We start from the raw sequence: 16,167 nt of genomic DNA, 5'->3' as shown, positions 1-16,167 counted from the left end.
AACCCTACCCGGAACTGAGATGTTAACATATGGTTCCTACTCTCTCCCCGTGTTTTTGTGTGTGTGTGTGTGTGTGTGTGTGTGTGTGTGTGTGTGTGAATGCGAGAGAGCACCTAGATATAATTTGTCATTACATTTAACATTATTTGCCTTCAAATCTTGAGTAGAAACTCTAATCTTGAGTAAACTCCATATTATTAAACCACGTCTTTACAAAATGATACAGACCTCCATGGGGTTTGCCCTGCTATTGAGCAGATAGTTTTGAATGTATAGATTTCATATTTCAATTCCAAGTTGCCATTTTCTTTGGCTTTAATAACCATCTGAAAGAATACACACAAGGCAAAGTATTATATTACATAAACAACTTTAATTAACAAACAGTAGAAATATATTGCCATTTTACGTTACCAGCAGCAAAACAAATGGAGAACATTGCATTGCACATGTAGAAAATCTGATATAAATTCCAAGCATATAAAAAGATGTTTGACACATGAAAACCCTTCACAAGGCCCCTTAGGTGATGTCTTACCCGGCAAAATTATTCTTTTAGGCACTGGCCAGACTAAGTCATACAGGGGTATTTGGCATAGATGGACGAGACACAGCAATCAAAACAGTTGTGCACAAACTGTGTGTATGGTGGGGTAGGTCGACTGTTTTTGCAGCACACATTATTTGTCATTATGTGTATATAAACCCCTAGGCAAAGTAGAGGGTAAAAGTGATGGTAAAAAAAAAAAAAAGTGTTGTCATGTGCAAACCACGCAACTCAACAAATTTTGTTGATTAGCATGTTTTAACTTCCAGTGAAAGATTACATGCTCCTCGATGAAATTAGGAAATTCTGTGACCCTCGATGCAAATGAAACCCTTTCAAAAACACACTGGATAAACTCAGAAATGCATGGTCAAGTTAAAAATCAAGGCTATTTTTCTTAGCTCCTGAAACGTTTTCACCTGACGGCGACAAAATGGAGCAAGCATATAGTTTACCTGGCCGCAGCACCAGTTAAATTAAATTCTTATATGCCATTTAATGATCCCCCTCTCATTAAATTTGACCAATACCGGCATGAATGATGGTACAGCGGAAAGGCACTTGTATTTCAGCTGAGAATGAATGATGAGTGTGTAAAACTTTGGTTTAGAACAAGAGATACATCAGTGCAACCATATCCCACCACACTGTATTGTAGTAAATATAAGATCACACAATATATAAAGAACAAAAAAAAAAAAAGAGCCAATGCGTGATTACGGCTCAGTGAAGCAAGCAAACTGACGTGAGAGAAAGGGAGAAACCGCCATCTTTACATGGTCCATTCATTTGTAAACAGCACTAGGTTGTATGCTCATCTTTTCAAGATCCAAGTTTGGCTTGAGTGTAAATACAAATATAAAATAAATAATTATATATAAAAAAAACAAAAAACAAAAAAAAAGATAAGTCCACCACCATTTTTCCACTGCTTACAACAGCAGGGTTAACATAAATCACCCTTTTTTTGGTTGCATATTTTTAAGATTTCCACCATCTGTATCAGTGACATGGAAAAACATTAAATTCCTTTGCAGAGAGCAGCATTTTATTATCATTTCAGCTCCTGCCTTCTTTGACAGCCATTTTGGTTCTAGCAATGTGTGGAAACAGTATTTCACCACAGACAAATGTCATCAGAATGGAGGTCACTATTTTAAATAGGAAGTCATAAATGTTCCCTCACACACGCACACTCACTAAAGGCACAGAGGTGAAGTCCCAGGTCACCCTGGAGGATCAATCACACAGATACAAACTCTCTCTCTTCATTGATCGCTACACTGGGCCGGAGCAGAGCGACCCCGCCCAGAATCGGTAGCCGTTCTTCCTATTCGCTCTTCAGGCTTGCTCCGTTTTTCTGCTCCCTGAGCTTCCTCCTGTGCAGGTACCCGGTGCGCTGCAGACGGTTCATCCTGGCACCCAGGAAGATGACGAGGCTGCTGGGCACCAGTTTGGTGGTCACCCAACCCTGGGAAACAAGAAACAGATGCAAGGGTTAGTATCAATATAAAAGTCTGAAACTTGGGTATAGGGGGTGTCTAATTTCTCCTGATTAGGTGTCTATTTTTATTTATTCTTTAACATTTATTTATCCAGAGAAGGGCCAGGCGTGGTCTTCGGAGTTAGGTGTAACAGGTTTCTGTTTAACAGTAAGTGCTGGGATTCCTTTTTTTGTGGTAACTAGCAACATCAGTTTTCAATTCTTCTAATCTGTTGTAGTTAAAATTAGACTGTTAATTTTATTTTTCTTTCATATTGCTTCATTTTAGCACAGAGTTTTAAAAAAGTAGAACAAAAAAGGTAAAACCCTGCAGGATCTTATGCAGGCAACATACTGCTAACTGAAAAAAACAACATAATCCAAGTCTGTGTGATATAAAAAAAACCCAAAAAAACCCCAAAAAAACACCCAGAGCAATAAATTGATCGACAGCACATTTGGCAGCACGAGCCATATCACTGCAGCATGTTTATGAAGTAGGGAATGTAAAAAGGTACTGTGTATGTAAAGTATGTAAAAGTACAAGTTAGTTTTAATAAATAGCAACTTGTAATGTAACTAGTTAGTTTAAGGTAACTGATTGGTAACTAATAAATTAACCCAAAACTGATGTCTTTTTCCTGCACCGCTCTGCTTCATATTCATACAATTACACACACATTAACAACTGCCCAGTACAACTAGTCATTTACTGTTGGCCACTGAGCAGCTCCACTGAAGCAGTTTGGAGGTTTAGCGTCTTGTTCCAGGAACAACAAGTTTCAGCCTCTTTTGTTATGTTATGTTGGTAGTCTAGTGTGTGTTCTCAACTTTTCAATATTTGAATGGGTTTCCAGTCCTTACCATGACAGCATGGGGGAAGTAGCCATTGGTCTGGCTCTGCAGACCCACGGTGGCCAGCTCAGCCGCCACATAGCGCTCCGGGGTGGGCTTGTCCAGGGTGGGCTTCCTGATGCGGGTCATCTTGGTGGCCACGAAGAAGGGCAGCACACTCTGCAGGAAGAGGGGGGATAAATGCGAGCCTCAGGTTAGCGGTAAGCATAAAGTCTCGAGTGAGATGGGTAAGTTTAGGTTTGTAATCAACTGAGTTCCAGCTTTACAGCATGGCCATGAAGTAACAACCATAAAATAAAAGCTACATACAAAGTATTTAAATCCCTTTGGAGCACTTCATTTAAGTATCTAGCAAATAATGTGTCTCCCTTTACGGCCTGGCAAGATGAAACTCAACTTCAAATGCTTGAAATCTCTTTAAAATGTATTTTTCTCCTGGTCTGTGATGGCTGAGCTCAGCAGGTGGAAATGTACTGAAGGTTTGCTGAGGTGAAACTGCTGTATACAGTCCAGCCACAAGATGGCACACGACTAAAACTTACATAGGGAGCCACAAACAGAACAAACAAAGGCCTTGTGTGGAGTAACATATTGGGAAAAATGCCTCTGCTGAGAAAAGGCTAGAAACAGTCTCTAAGAAGTGTCACTCCTACATATGTATCCCCTGCCATCCCCTACCCTTAGTTTTCAGGCTGGGTTTAGTTCCTTCACTTGAGTCAGATCTGTGAGAGGGAGTAAACTATTCAAGGGACAGATTTTACACTCTTTGACTCAAAATTTTCCTACACCAACTATGTCAGCTTCCCTGCCCATATTCCTTTTGTTCAGCGTTTTAAATTTAAGGCTAGGTGTAGCATTTTCAAACCTCAATATTTCATCGTCAAATTAATTACCATAAAAAAATAAGAGAGTATGGTCGAGACGATTGGTAGCGTCTATCTCACGCTAATGGTATTGTTGGTGCTCGTGTCTCTCAAAATTAAGACCACATTTGCCTACTGACATAGAAAAAGATGAAAACTCTGAAAGCTTTAGCTCCATTTGCTCTGGAAGAACAGCGCTCTCTTCCTGTTTTGTGGGGATCGAAAGTTATTTTCCCACCACTAGAACACCTTGACACCTGACCACAGCAGTATGCAGGTCACCGAACTGAACACAGATCAATATCTAGGGGAAAAGACAAGCTTACTCTCGTTTGGCAGTTAGGATTCTTGCGAGTAAGATGAGATTTTCACCAAACCAGTTGAACTAGGTGGTAGATAGCTGTATGCTCGTTCACGTCCTTCATTTATGTTTTAGTGAGTTCTCCTCTAAAATCTTCCCATGCGGGTTGGAAGGACAGGAGTCGATCTGTCCAGACAGACTCACCTGGATGATGATGCCCTGACGCCTGTACTCCTCCTGAAGCCCACGAGAGAAGAAGTCCACAAAGGCCTGCGCACAAAAAAATAAAGTTAACCCATGTATGCATAATACATGTGTCTGTTATCATCACCCCAGTCCAAAATGTAACCAAACAGGTTGGGTTGGCTTTATGAAACATGAAGCAGGTGCAGCTCCTCCTATGATATTACAAAGCAGCACAGAATAGGATGTAGATAAAAACAAATATTGAAAGATTGAAGATACATCCTCATCATGCCAATAGAGTTTTTATAGGCTAGAAAGAATTCTTGCGATGTTGAAAGTTGACACATGTATAGATGTCTGCAGTGATTTACAATGTACAGATCGGTGCACACAGACACATACCTTTGTTGCAGAGTAGACTGTGAGCAGAGGGACGGGGTACATGCCGCTGGCAGAGGAGATGTTGAGGATAACACCTTTGGACCTGAAAACACAACAAGACGGACAGATTTAGGAGAAGAACTAGGAGAAGAGTGCATTCCACACTCGCTTGGACATCAAATTCAATGACTTTGATTACTTTCAAGGTCTTGTTTGGTGAAACTCAAACTGCCATGCTTTGGGGTAAGACATGAGTCAAAATTAGACATCATAGAGGCGTCGTGTTTTAATCGTGATCTTGTCAAGCCAAGAAATCCTGGTGAAGTGTTGATGCTCGGGCTGAGCCATGCATTCATTTTCAGAAACTTTTAAGTCCCCATCTCATTTTTCTCAAATCCACAAACTTTCAAGAATTTCAAGGCCCATGGGAACCCTGTGTATACACATTCAGTACACTGACAAATACACACAGAGTAATGTTCCCCACACACACACACACACACACACACATACCCACACAGTGTGGTAGTGGTGCTGGCCGTGTGCGTTGCCATGGCAGCCTGTTGCTGCAGTGATGTAGTGGAGCGACGCTCCAGCCTCACACGGCACCAAATGTGCCTGCGCTGCTATTGGCCAGCGGGAGTCACATGGGAACAGTGCAGCCAATCAGGAGGGAAGAGCACTTTGTGTGAATTGAAAGCTTGTCAGCATTGCGAACAAAGGAGGAGAGGGAAAGAGGGATGCAGTGATGGAAAGGCTTGATGAGGATTTCTTTTTTTTCCCCCCCAAAATAAGAGTCACCTTTACAAAGTGTAACCTCCCAGATAATGTTCTTGGAAAAACAAAGGCTCTCCGTTTTAATTTTGGTATTCCTCAAACCGCTGTGCCACAATCCCTAATTCACAACACCAATATTTGACTGCAGTCATGTCGCAAAACATGGAAGCCTATCATTTAACTCACCTATCAGCCATTCTGGGCAGCACCAGGCGGGTCATCTAGAGGAAAAACACAACAGAAGTTCAGTTAACATGCAACAACCATCACACAAAAAGGTGACACAAGTCTACACTGTCATGAAAGAGGAGAGACAGAGGGCGATGGATGGACGGGGTGAGAAGAGGGAGACAGTTTTTTTTTTTTTAGTTTTTTTTTTAAAAAGAGACTGAAAGTAGGAGGGAGGGAGAGAGAGAGAGACAGGCAGAGACCGACAGAGAGAGAGAGAGAGAGATGCGTGGGTGGCGAGTACAGACAGCGTTGGTGTAGTCCACCGTTGCTTTGGGAACAACTGAGAGACTGCAGGTAGCATGGTAGAAACAGCAGAAGAGGAGAAGGAGGAGGAAGAAGAGGAGGAGGAGAGGAACAAAAGGGGGGGAAAGTGAGGAGAGGAGGAGATTGATACCCATGGATCAGCTTGATGCGAAAGCCAGAAATGTCCTCAACTTTACACGACACTTGGGCGTGATATAAATGTATAGTTGGCAAACATTCTACATGCACACGTACATATCTCCTCCCTTAAGAATATTTATTAAAAGAAAGAGTGCAGAGTTGTTCAGAGTGACAAACTTACCTGACACACTGAGGTCATGTTGACGTTGATCATATTTGTGATGAACTGAAACATATAGAAAGTGTCGGTAAGATAAACATTCAAATCTATCGTGCATAAGAGTCTTTGTTCATGGATACTTAGCAGTCCTAACAGCCAAGATAATAAAGCAAACTGATGTTTGGGTTGCTAGAATTGCAATAAAGACTACTGTAGAGCACTGAACAGAGAAAAACACCCGCTGAAAATGGTAAACTCTCATGCTTTTTCGAAACATGTAGAAGAACCAGCCCAGTCGCTTTGTGGCTGTACTCTATGGCTGCAAAACTATGAAGAGAGAATTTCCATGTGTGAACAAAGAGCAAATAACAGGAAAAACAAACTCACATTGTCCAGATCAGGAATATGGAGGTAGTACTCGGGATAGGAGTAGGACACTCCAACATTGTTGACTGTTGAAGACAAAGAAGAAAAAGCAATTTATGCCACTGTTTTGAGAAAAGCACCACTGGATTACCTGATGCTGGGGGGTCAAACTGGTTGAAGTTTCTACCACTAGGTGGAAGCAAAAGCCAGCAAGATAGAAACAGGCATTTATACGAGACACAGCCACACCTTACGACTAGGAAAGCACATCTTGGTATCATAAAAAAGGACAAAGAGTTCCTGAAATGTTCAACTAAAAAAGTACAGTGTGGACTCTCAACCAGAATAACACTTCAGCTCATATTAGGGTTAGGACTACTGACATTGTACACAAGATAGTTTGAACTTCTTCGTGAAGAACACACGACACCGACACATTTTTAAACCCAGTCGGTCCAGTCTGGATAATGTCAGCCTCGGAGGCAAACTTCCAGAAAGAATGTAGGCCTGAAGAAAATGAAAAATACATTCTTTTCTCCATGCAAAAACAAATATTTCCTCATTGTCATGCTTCAGGTACTTCAGGTCTGTGCTTTCATCAGCGTGTCATGAAAATGACCTGTCAACCGGACTTTTAACCTAGGATCACACCTGTCAACAAGTGATGTCGCAAACCTTTCACTTAATTTCTTGAGAACAGACAAACTCCATAGAAACCAATTACAGCTCAAGTTTCTCAAGAGAGAGATGAAAGGAAAGGACTGGAATCAGGCCAAAGCATCAGACTAGATCAACAAAAACAAAACAAAACTGGCCAATGGACAGTCACTGACAGCTGAAACATAGTCCTGTTCATGGAGGGAATCACACCACCTCACATTTCTAAGTAAAGTTTTTTACGCTATACTGCTGATAGATACAGTGAAATCCAACAGGAAGGTTCATGAATGGAGAGGATTCATAGCTTGAGTAACACAAAGGCCAAAAAACTACTCACAATGTCTGTACAAGCATTTGTACGCTACAGTACTCAACCTCAGGAATTATGTTCAAGTTCGACAACGCTCATAACTCTTTTCACACATCTCACTGTCCGTTAGCATAGTAGAACAGGTTTTTCTTTTACTGTTTGTGTCACTATGTTCTATGCAAGTTGTTGATATACGATTCTCTGCCTCAATGCCACCAAGACAGATTCTTGTACGTTTATTGCACTTGAGACAAAACTGAAAATCAAAGTCAAAGTGTAAACTGTGCCGGCACGTCGTCATTGGACTGAGTAGAGAGCTACTTCTTCTTGACTTTACAGGCTCCACAGGTTGGCATGTCCATACGCTGTCCTGCCATTTGGAGGCTTAGGGATATAAAAGCCGCAGGAATCGTCTCTTACCAAGAACGCCGATCTCCAGCCCGGCCAGCCCCGTCTCAATCTTGGGGTAGATGTCCGTCCGGCCAAAGTCCACTGCAATGGTCTTGGTCTCGACGTTATACTGCGACTCTGTGGAGGGAGGAAAGGAGAGTACTTTAATGAATATACTAAAATGGTGAATATACGCAACATCTTTTCAATATAAGAGTACAAGAGAGTATGAGAGACTTCTATACAGGGCTGTGTACAAAAAAAGTGTTGTTTTGGATTGTAGAAATCAAAATATACATTCAGAGTGTGAAAAAAAAAAAAAAAAAAGATCAAGGCTCAGGAGGATGTGCGTTCAAGATCAGGCGTCTTAGCGAGCGATCATGCCTGCACGCCACACACTCATACCATGCATTCATGTGTCACAAGTCAGCCATCGCACTGTGCAGAAAGCTCATTACATGGCCCAACGACAGAGCAATCCCCTGTTTCGACACCCTGGATCCCTCCAAATGAATGGAGCATGAAACCCGTTCACTGTCCAACTCAAGCTGGAGAGGGCGCTGTGCACCAACAAACAAGCTGAGAAATCTGCTCGTCCGCCCCCCCCGCCCCCCCCCACTGCTCCCTCGTCATGTTTGACGCGCCTGCTGCAATTAGAATTTATTGTCCAAAGACTCGTTTAGCTGATGGGTGGCGGAGGGAGTTATAAGAGGAAAATTCCTGGGATGTGCCTCGGCAAAGAGCGGCTGTGTGTCAGTATGTGTGTAGTCTATGCTAGATAAAAGAAAGGGGGGAACCTGAGTGTGTGTGTGTGTGTGTGTGTGTGTGTGTGTGTGTGTGTGTGTGTGTGTGTGTGTGTGTGAGAGAGAGTGAGAGGGGGGGTGGTTATGGGTTGGAACCTCTCTGAAATCTACATCCAATTCATGAGGCTATTTTTAGCCATCACAACCCCTGAGAGTCAATTTCAAAGGAAAAAATGATAAAAAAGGTGATGAGGGAGATATGGTGGCAAAAGGATAAGGAATGGAGTTGCCAGATTGGATGAGTAATTTGTAATTTGGGGTTGCCAGGTTGGTGCGATCAAGAAACATTTAAATGTGGTGGCTGCATAAGAGAGCGGTGCAAAATTTTGACTATAAAGGCAGGTGATGGTGAAGTTAATAGCTCGGACTAAGTGGGTTGCCCGGTTACATGATGGCTAAACAGCAATAGGGGGGGGTGCGGGTTTGTCAGGCTAATCGTGAGGGAGGAGTGCCAGGGTTTGGCACGCCGCACCCCGCTCGTGACTACCCATCAGCCCCCTCTGTGGACTTGAAGCACGACAGGGGAAATTGCGCTGTGGGAGACGTCAGAGACAGACGGGGAGAGAGGGCATTATTTGAACAGGGGGGGCACTCGCCATTCAGTCTCTGTTAAAACCTGGAGATGGGCCAGAAAGGAGAAAAAGTTTCTCCTTTCAATGTGGATTCTCATTTACCATTTGAAGTTTTTTTCTTTTTAAATCACTAACCTTTGTTCATGTACTAGTAGTCTTTTTCTACCAAATACTTGTGCTCACGAGAAAAAGATCCGCAAGTTTGTTTACTCATACAGGCCAGATAGTCAAGACATTTTTTCCCCAGTATACTGAATGTGAGGAAGTAAACCAACACAGCTTGCTTTGGCTGCATGTGTTCCCATTCACCAGCATTCAGAGAGACAGAATGAAGGCAACAGGGAACAATAGAGAGTGGGGAAAACTGAGGCTGGAGGAAGGGATTGGGAGGATGAATTTGAATCGCCAAAAACTGAAAATGAAGTGTTCCAAAATTAGATATCAGTCAAAATGAACGATGCTACAAAATAAGAACATTGTACTTTTAAAAAAGGCAAGTAGGTAAAGTAAGTCCTTAGTTGTAACTCTTTTTACAGCTTGAATCATCAATATTTTAGAGATATTTGATAATGAACTTCAGTATCATTTTCTGTCCCCCAAAACAGAAAAAACAATTTTTACAATGTTCCAGTTCCTTATGTTGAGGATTTGCCCTCTCATCGTGGCCTGGGAAACCCTGTAGCGGACGGGGTGGGAGGCTGCACGTCACTGCCTGCCCATACACACATCCTTATCAGCCCACTCATTGTGCTCTCAACCCCGAATAGGTTTCCATGATGGTGTGGAGACACACACACACACACACACACACACACTCACTTACCGAGTGACCTGGCCACGTCATCCAGCTTGTCCTGGGAGCGACTGATCAGCATCATGGCAAATCCTCGACGGGCCAGCTGGAAGGGAAAGACACACAAAGTTTAACCCAACCCAATGTTAAAGCTGTGCAAGGCAACTTCACACACTGGTGGCCCTAAATGGCTGCAAGAGGTAACTCTTTGAAAAATTTGAACTTCAATACCCAGAAATCATGAAAAATTTGAACTTCAATACCCAGAAATCATGTAAGGTGAAGTCAGTAAACTGTTCACAGCACACTCATGTTTCCCAGCTTGGCTTTATACCAAAGGGACAAGAGAGGCAAAAGATCTAATGTTGGCGAGTTCAGCTTTCTCTGGACGGAGCTGCCGTTTAGGAGACGGTTTGTGTTTCACTCTTTGAGTTTTGATTTGTTACTTTCCTGACACCAGAATTTCATTTAGCTAAATATGGCAAATCTACGGAGTCGCAATTAGTGGCAACAGGACGCTCTTCTCTATTGCAGTCCCACTTTATGATCTGGGTTGATGCTACTTTCAGATTGGACCCGGTTTGCTCAGCGCTTCGCACAGCACAACTCTTTGACTAGATGTTTGGGCAAGTCGAGGTAACACAAAGAAAATAGGCTATTTTCAAGACACAGGAAGAGGAGCCATTCCTAGCTCACCATCTTGCTGGTGTTATATACATATACACACACACACCATACAAATAGATTACTAATCTTACACCTGGTATGCCCACTTGGCTTGAAACCTCCATGAAAGAGCTTTTCTACAGCTTTAGCCTTGTGTCATATAATTTAGGTAATTCTGAATCTGCTAGAATTACATTTTTCACCACTTTCCTTCCCTTCCTGGCTGGCAACTCCCTCGTCACTTCTATGGGACATGCAAGGATTTAATCACAATGCACGGAGCAAAAGTTCAACTCGGTGGAGCTTTTGGCGCCATGTGTAAGAAGGGCGTATTTCTGCATAAAAATCTTTTGCCTCGTGCAGCTTTAAAAAAAAAAGACTGCATGGTATTACACACACGTTAACTTGGCTTTGAGATGTGAAAAACGGTGGCCTACTGTTGCGTGACAAGCAACTAGCCCCACTGTGGCACCAACAGCAACAGTATGAGTCAAAGGGCCTACATGACTACATTATACAGCCAGTCCGCCCACACTAGTATGGGCCGAACACGTGGCAGGGTAGCCCCGATTCAACGTGTGCTTGTTACCTCGGTATTAACTCTCGTCAGCGAGCCTGTGTTGAAGTGTATGCGTGCATATGTGTGTGAGGACTCTTTTCCACGTTAATAGGCCTGTAAGAGCTCTCCCCTACCGTGGCCTATGAGCGAACACAGTGTGTGTGTGTATGTGTGTGTGTATGTGTGTATATATGAGTCACAGCTTTTCAGTGAAGGAAATGAAATAAATAAGGGGTCCAGGAGCCTCACCTCCTCCGCATAGGATTTCCCGATTCCATCCGTGGCTCCCGTCACAACTGGAGAGACAAAAGGAAGAAAAAGAGGTCAGTATAAGTTCTCTTCTCTCAGTTCACACACTCTCACACCACATGGCAGGACTGGGGGTCAAGTCGGCTTCTCTTCAACCAGTTCAGCTATGTTGGATGTTCCTCAAAATCCCCCAGAACTAACAAGAATCCTCAACATGTTTATAATCACTGAGAACAAACTCTCCGTTATCAACAACCAATAGCAGTTTCACAGTACATTTTGAATTGCCAGAAAACTGACCCTATCCCTGCTAAATGAGCCAAAAGTCACACTGCATCAGCAATTATGTCATCGGCCAGTCATGCTAGATTGACTAATTATTTGACAGATGACTAATTGCTTGACAGAAGTCTGGCACATACTCTACAATGTACAGTTTCTGTTATCTTTGCGCCATGTGACGTTCACACACACACACACACGTGTGATCCTCTGTGTTCAGAGGCACCAATATGGAATTTAACCTGCAGCCTTTGTGGGTGACTCAGGAGCATGAAGGTGTGACGATGGACAAATCCAATGGCGGACACACCCGACAATACCATTTACCACCATAGGAAAAGACTGAATCTCTACCCTCGTCAATGAGAATAGCCTTTCCATCAATCCAATAACTAATGGGGCCTCCATTCTGCCTGCAGTACATACCAAGGGTGTGCTTCAATTTTGACTGGAGCAGAGATGCAAATAATACAAGCCAAAGATGGTATAGATAGAAGCGAAACAATGATAGCACAGGTAGAGGAATAAGATAGCAAAGATTAAGCTAGAACAAAGACAATAGAGGGAACAGAGATTGTATAGAGGCAGAGATAAGATGGTATAGATTAAAGTAGAACAAAGACAGACCGGAGAACAAAGATAGAAGACGGTACAGGACTCACAAAGCCCTCAACACCCCACTGAACCCAGACTACGACTGTAAAACAATACGATTTTACAGGACATGTTCGATGTTTTTAGTCGTATGAACGCAGCGTTGCGTACGTTTTAAAAAAATCTCATATCCAGTCTTTTCCTTCAGTTTATACTGACGGTATCAACTTGCTGGCACGAATACCTCGAGTGTCTACATCAGCATCTGTAGCTTAGATAAAAAAGGCTGAAGAAGAAGAAGAAGGACTATGGCGGCCAACCAGCGCTGATCAAAGAGGACCAGAGCAGATCGGTAAAAGCAGAGCAAAGATTTTATAGAGGCACGACCAAAAGATGGTAACGAGGGCCGGGCAAGGGGAGATGAACGCACAGAGCGGAGCTGATGTTCTTCCTTGTGTTCAGAGCGATCCTCACCTTGTCAAGCGAGCAGGGCTATTTTAAACCTTCACTGCCCATCAACCCCAGCCACTGCTTGACTGACGGAGATGGGGGAGAATGGATGGAGGGGAGGGAGGGGGGGCAAAGAAAGAGAAGAAACAAGGGAGGCAGAGACAACTGAGACAAGACTAACAAAAAAATAAAAAAGGGAGGGGGGTACAATTTGTGGGTACACACCCTTATACGCACAGTTGTGCATCATGAATATATTATTAGCCAGGCTTGATGAAAGATTAATAGAGGTAGAGGACATTCTCTGGCAGAGAGCTGGAGAGCAGAAAAAGAGACAAGAAGAGAGAGAGAGAGAGAGAGAGAGGGGGATGCAGAGAGGAGGGAGTGTGATGACGAACATGGAGCAGGGAGAAAGGAGGAGGGCGGGGGGGAGCAGGGGGGTTGAGGAGGGATCCTAGGGGCGGCTAAAAATAGAACTGGAGCGAAGCAAGAGAACGAATGAGTGAAGGGGAAAGAGACAGAGGGGGGGGGGGGGAAAGAACAAGTGAGTGAATGAGAGAGAGGAGTGAGAGTGAGAGAGTAGCACAAAGTCAAAAGTGAACAGAGAGCAGAATCCCTGGTTATTTTTAAACCTCCCCCGTGTTAAGAATGAAACGCTCCGTGGCAGAAAAGCCTCAATGGGCGCGGGCCGTACCAAATCAGGCTCTCGCTGCAGATGCAGGTGGGGGCACAGAGAGACAGGGGAGAGGCTACATTCACTGCAAAGTAAAATGGCTGAGGAAAAAAAAAAAAAAAAAAACACAAAAAAAGGGGAACAGCCTCATCATAAATTCACTTTACTCCAATATAGTCTTCTCCTTACAGAAAAATGAATGAGCCGTATTTTGCATTTGCATCATGAGCAAGAAAGGTTCAGATTTAAACATAAATTCAAACACACATGGCAGCCTGTGTGCATGATAATGAACTGAACTACACTACATGCCAAAATGACACCGATAATATTTGATATCATAGCGGTCGTGTGAAAACCTTGCATCTTCAAAACAGCCTCGTTTTCAGATTGACCACCATGAAATTTTGAGTTCATCCAATGGGTTTTGAAAGAGTTTCATGAGCACAAGGGTTGCGGAAATTTCTCAACCCACAGAAGAATGTAAATCCTTCCAACTGAATATGAAATATGAAAGGTATGAGGTTTTAAAATTACACATATTTTAACAGAAACTGACTGATAATGTCTCTCTCACCCCATCCTCAACACAAACCTGACCCGGTCTCTGCACGTACTTTGCGTTCTTTGAATTATTAGCAGGCCTACATAATCCTTTGAGGAAGACATGACAGGCCACGTCAGCTGACCTCGGTAAAGTACCAAGAAGTAGAAAACAAAAAAAACAAAAAAAAAACAAGATCCTCGCTGCACCGACCACATTCCAGTCAGATGGGACACTAAATTTACCCCACGGAAAGCCAGCTGGGACGCGTATGCTCGGCCTGCATGACTGGCTTTCAGGTGGAGAGAATTGCAATCGAGTGCAAGAATACATTACGTGCTCATATGCACATACATCACCGTTTGAACTTTACCCGGGATGTGGAGAATGTTTTTATTAATGTGTGTGCTCTGTGTGAGACTGTGCATGCGTTCAGGTGATGCATGCCACGCTTTTACAGTAAGCTGCAAAAAAAAGTGTCCAACTTAAGAAGTCGTTTATTCTAGTTTAGAGTCTTATTTTTCTCAAAACAAGTGGGAAAAGGTCTGGCATTTGTTTCTAATGCGATTCAATTTTCTTGAATCAAGTGAGATGTTAAAGGAGCCTTATTACAGGAATTTAAATTTCTCTCTATACACACACACATGATCAAAGAGGTTTGATGAAGGCATTGTTAAAATGTGATTTTGTTTGAGGGGTTAAATTTCAAGTTGTAGCATTTTCAAAAAGTGGGCACGTTTCAGAAGAACTCCAGTCAACACATCACAACTAGACTTAGTCCTGATTGGCTCCACTCACTAAACAATTACTAAAATCCTTTCCAAATCAGGTAAGTTTGCGGAAGTTAAACAGCAAAGCCTCCACTCAACAGGTTTACCTCGTTGGAATTTAGAGGAGCTGCTGCTGCCAGCCAATCAGGGTCCAGTATTATGACCGCTCTGCCTGTGAGGACTTTAGTCTTCAAATCATTTAATAAATGCGCTTTTAACAAAACATCATGAAGAACATTATTCTTATCCTGAGCCACAGTATGTATATTCGAAAGCAAAATCATGAAAACATAATAGTATGATTGACCTGCCGAATTTCAAGATGCCTCCACTTGTTTTAAGAAAATTTCTTCATCCCATTGGCAAAGGCTTCCACTTGTTTTAAGGAAAACACGATTTTAAGACAAGACTGCACTAAATGTCTTTCTGTAAGACGGACGTTATTTACACTGCGGCCAAATAAAAAAGCAAAAGGTATGTAAAAAGGAGAGATCTGTTGAGTCGAAGGATGAGTGGGAGGCCTAATACAGTGGAGAGAGAGAGAGAGAAAGAAGAGGTTTGCAAATAATCCCTCCATCCACTTTACATAGAAAAGTGAACAGCTGGAGAAAAGAAACAGAGGGGAAGAAACATGGCGAGGAAACAGCAGAATACTGGAGCTTTTGACCGGACTTGATTTCTATTGCCACTTACTTTATGGACACTGTCATTTTTAATTGTGATTTTCCATTGTGAGTTTGGCCATCATTCCCCCCCCCCACCCCCCACGGCTCCAGCCCCTCCCTCCCTCCCTCCCTCCCTCCCCCCAAATCCTCATGCTGTACTTATGAATGACTACACTCCACCCACCCATTATATAATAGTACCATTTTCACAATAAATGTTGTCTAGGGAGTGAGTGAGAGAGAAGTGTGTGTGTGTGTGTGTGTGTGGGAGGAGGGGGGTGGGGGTGGGGGGGGGGGGGGGGGGTTATTCAGTGGAGTGAGGACATAGAGTTCCCCCTGAATCTTAAGACATCTCCTTTTTGTTTCGAGTTGCCATCAGCCATCAGCGCAACAAAGATAATATAAAACACTACGATCATATTCTGGAAAATCGTAACGTGTAATAGCATTTATGGTTGAAAAATCGGATCTGATGCTCAAAAACAATACTTAACATCATCAATCAACCATGCCTGAAATATAATAGACTGAAAACTGATGCTATTTGATGACAGCCTGCAACTGGCTACACTTCACTTATAGACTTACACTGGATACAGACTGCAAAGATTATATAGAGGAAATGTAAATCACCTATTCAACTTTCCCTTTCA

General features: G+C 42.8%; 1 protein-coding gene across 2 annotated transcripts in view; it reads right to left on the bottom strand.

The window, feature by feature from the left end:
• Window positions 1–353: 353 nt before the first annotated feature.
• The window catches only part of hsd17b12a (hydroxysteroid (17-beta) dehydrogenase 12a), a 28,951-nt gene continuing 13,137 nt past the window's right edge, over window positions 354–16,167 (bottom strand). For both annotated transcript variants that reach the window (XM_071531379.1, XM_071531378.1), the window contains 10 exons: window positions 11,537–11,583; window positions 10,093–10,168; window positions 7,925–8,032; window positions 6,556–6,620; window positions 6,190–6,234; window positions 5,580–5,614; window positions 4,638–4,719; window positions 4,254–4,319; window positions 2,895–3,044; window positions 354–2,018 (listed from right to left, as the gene is read on the bottom strand). In XM_071531379.1, the coding sequence (XP_071387480.1) occupies window positions 1,878–2,018; window positions 2,895–3,044; window positions 4,254–4,319; window positions 4,638–4,719; window positions 5,580–5,614; window positions 6,190–6,234; window positions 6,556–6,620; window positions 7,925–8,032; window positions 10,093–10,168; window positions 11,537–11,583 (815 nt within the window). In that variant the 3' untranslated portion in view covers window positions 354–1,877. The remainder of the gene's footprint in view (window positions 2,019–2,894; window positions 3,045–4,253; window positions 4,320–4,637; window positions 4,720–5,579; window positions 5,615–6,189; window positions 6,235–6,555; window positions 6,621–7,924; window positions 8,033–10,092; window positions 10,169–11,536; window positions 11,584–16,167) is intronic.

Source organism: Centroberyx affinis, unplaced genomic scaffold, assembly GCF_046629955.1.
Source record: "Centroberyx affinis isolate AG114_WGS23_722 - 3 ecotype Tasmania unplaced genomic scaffold, CSIRO-AGI_Caff_v1 ptg002071l_1, whole genome shotgun sequence".
Classification (NCBI taxonomy): Eukaryota; Metazoa; Chordata; class Actinopteri; order Beryciformes; family Berycidae; genus Centroberyx; species Centroberyx affinis.
Note: the sequence above shows the minus strand (reverse complement) of the source record. Positions and strands in the feature narration are given on the sequence as shown.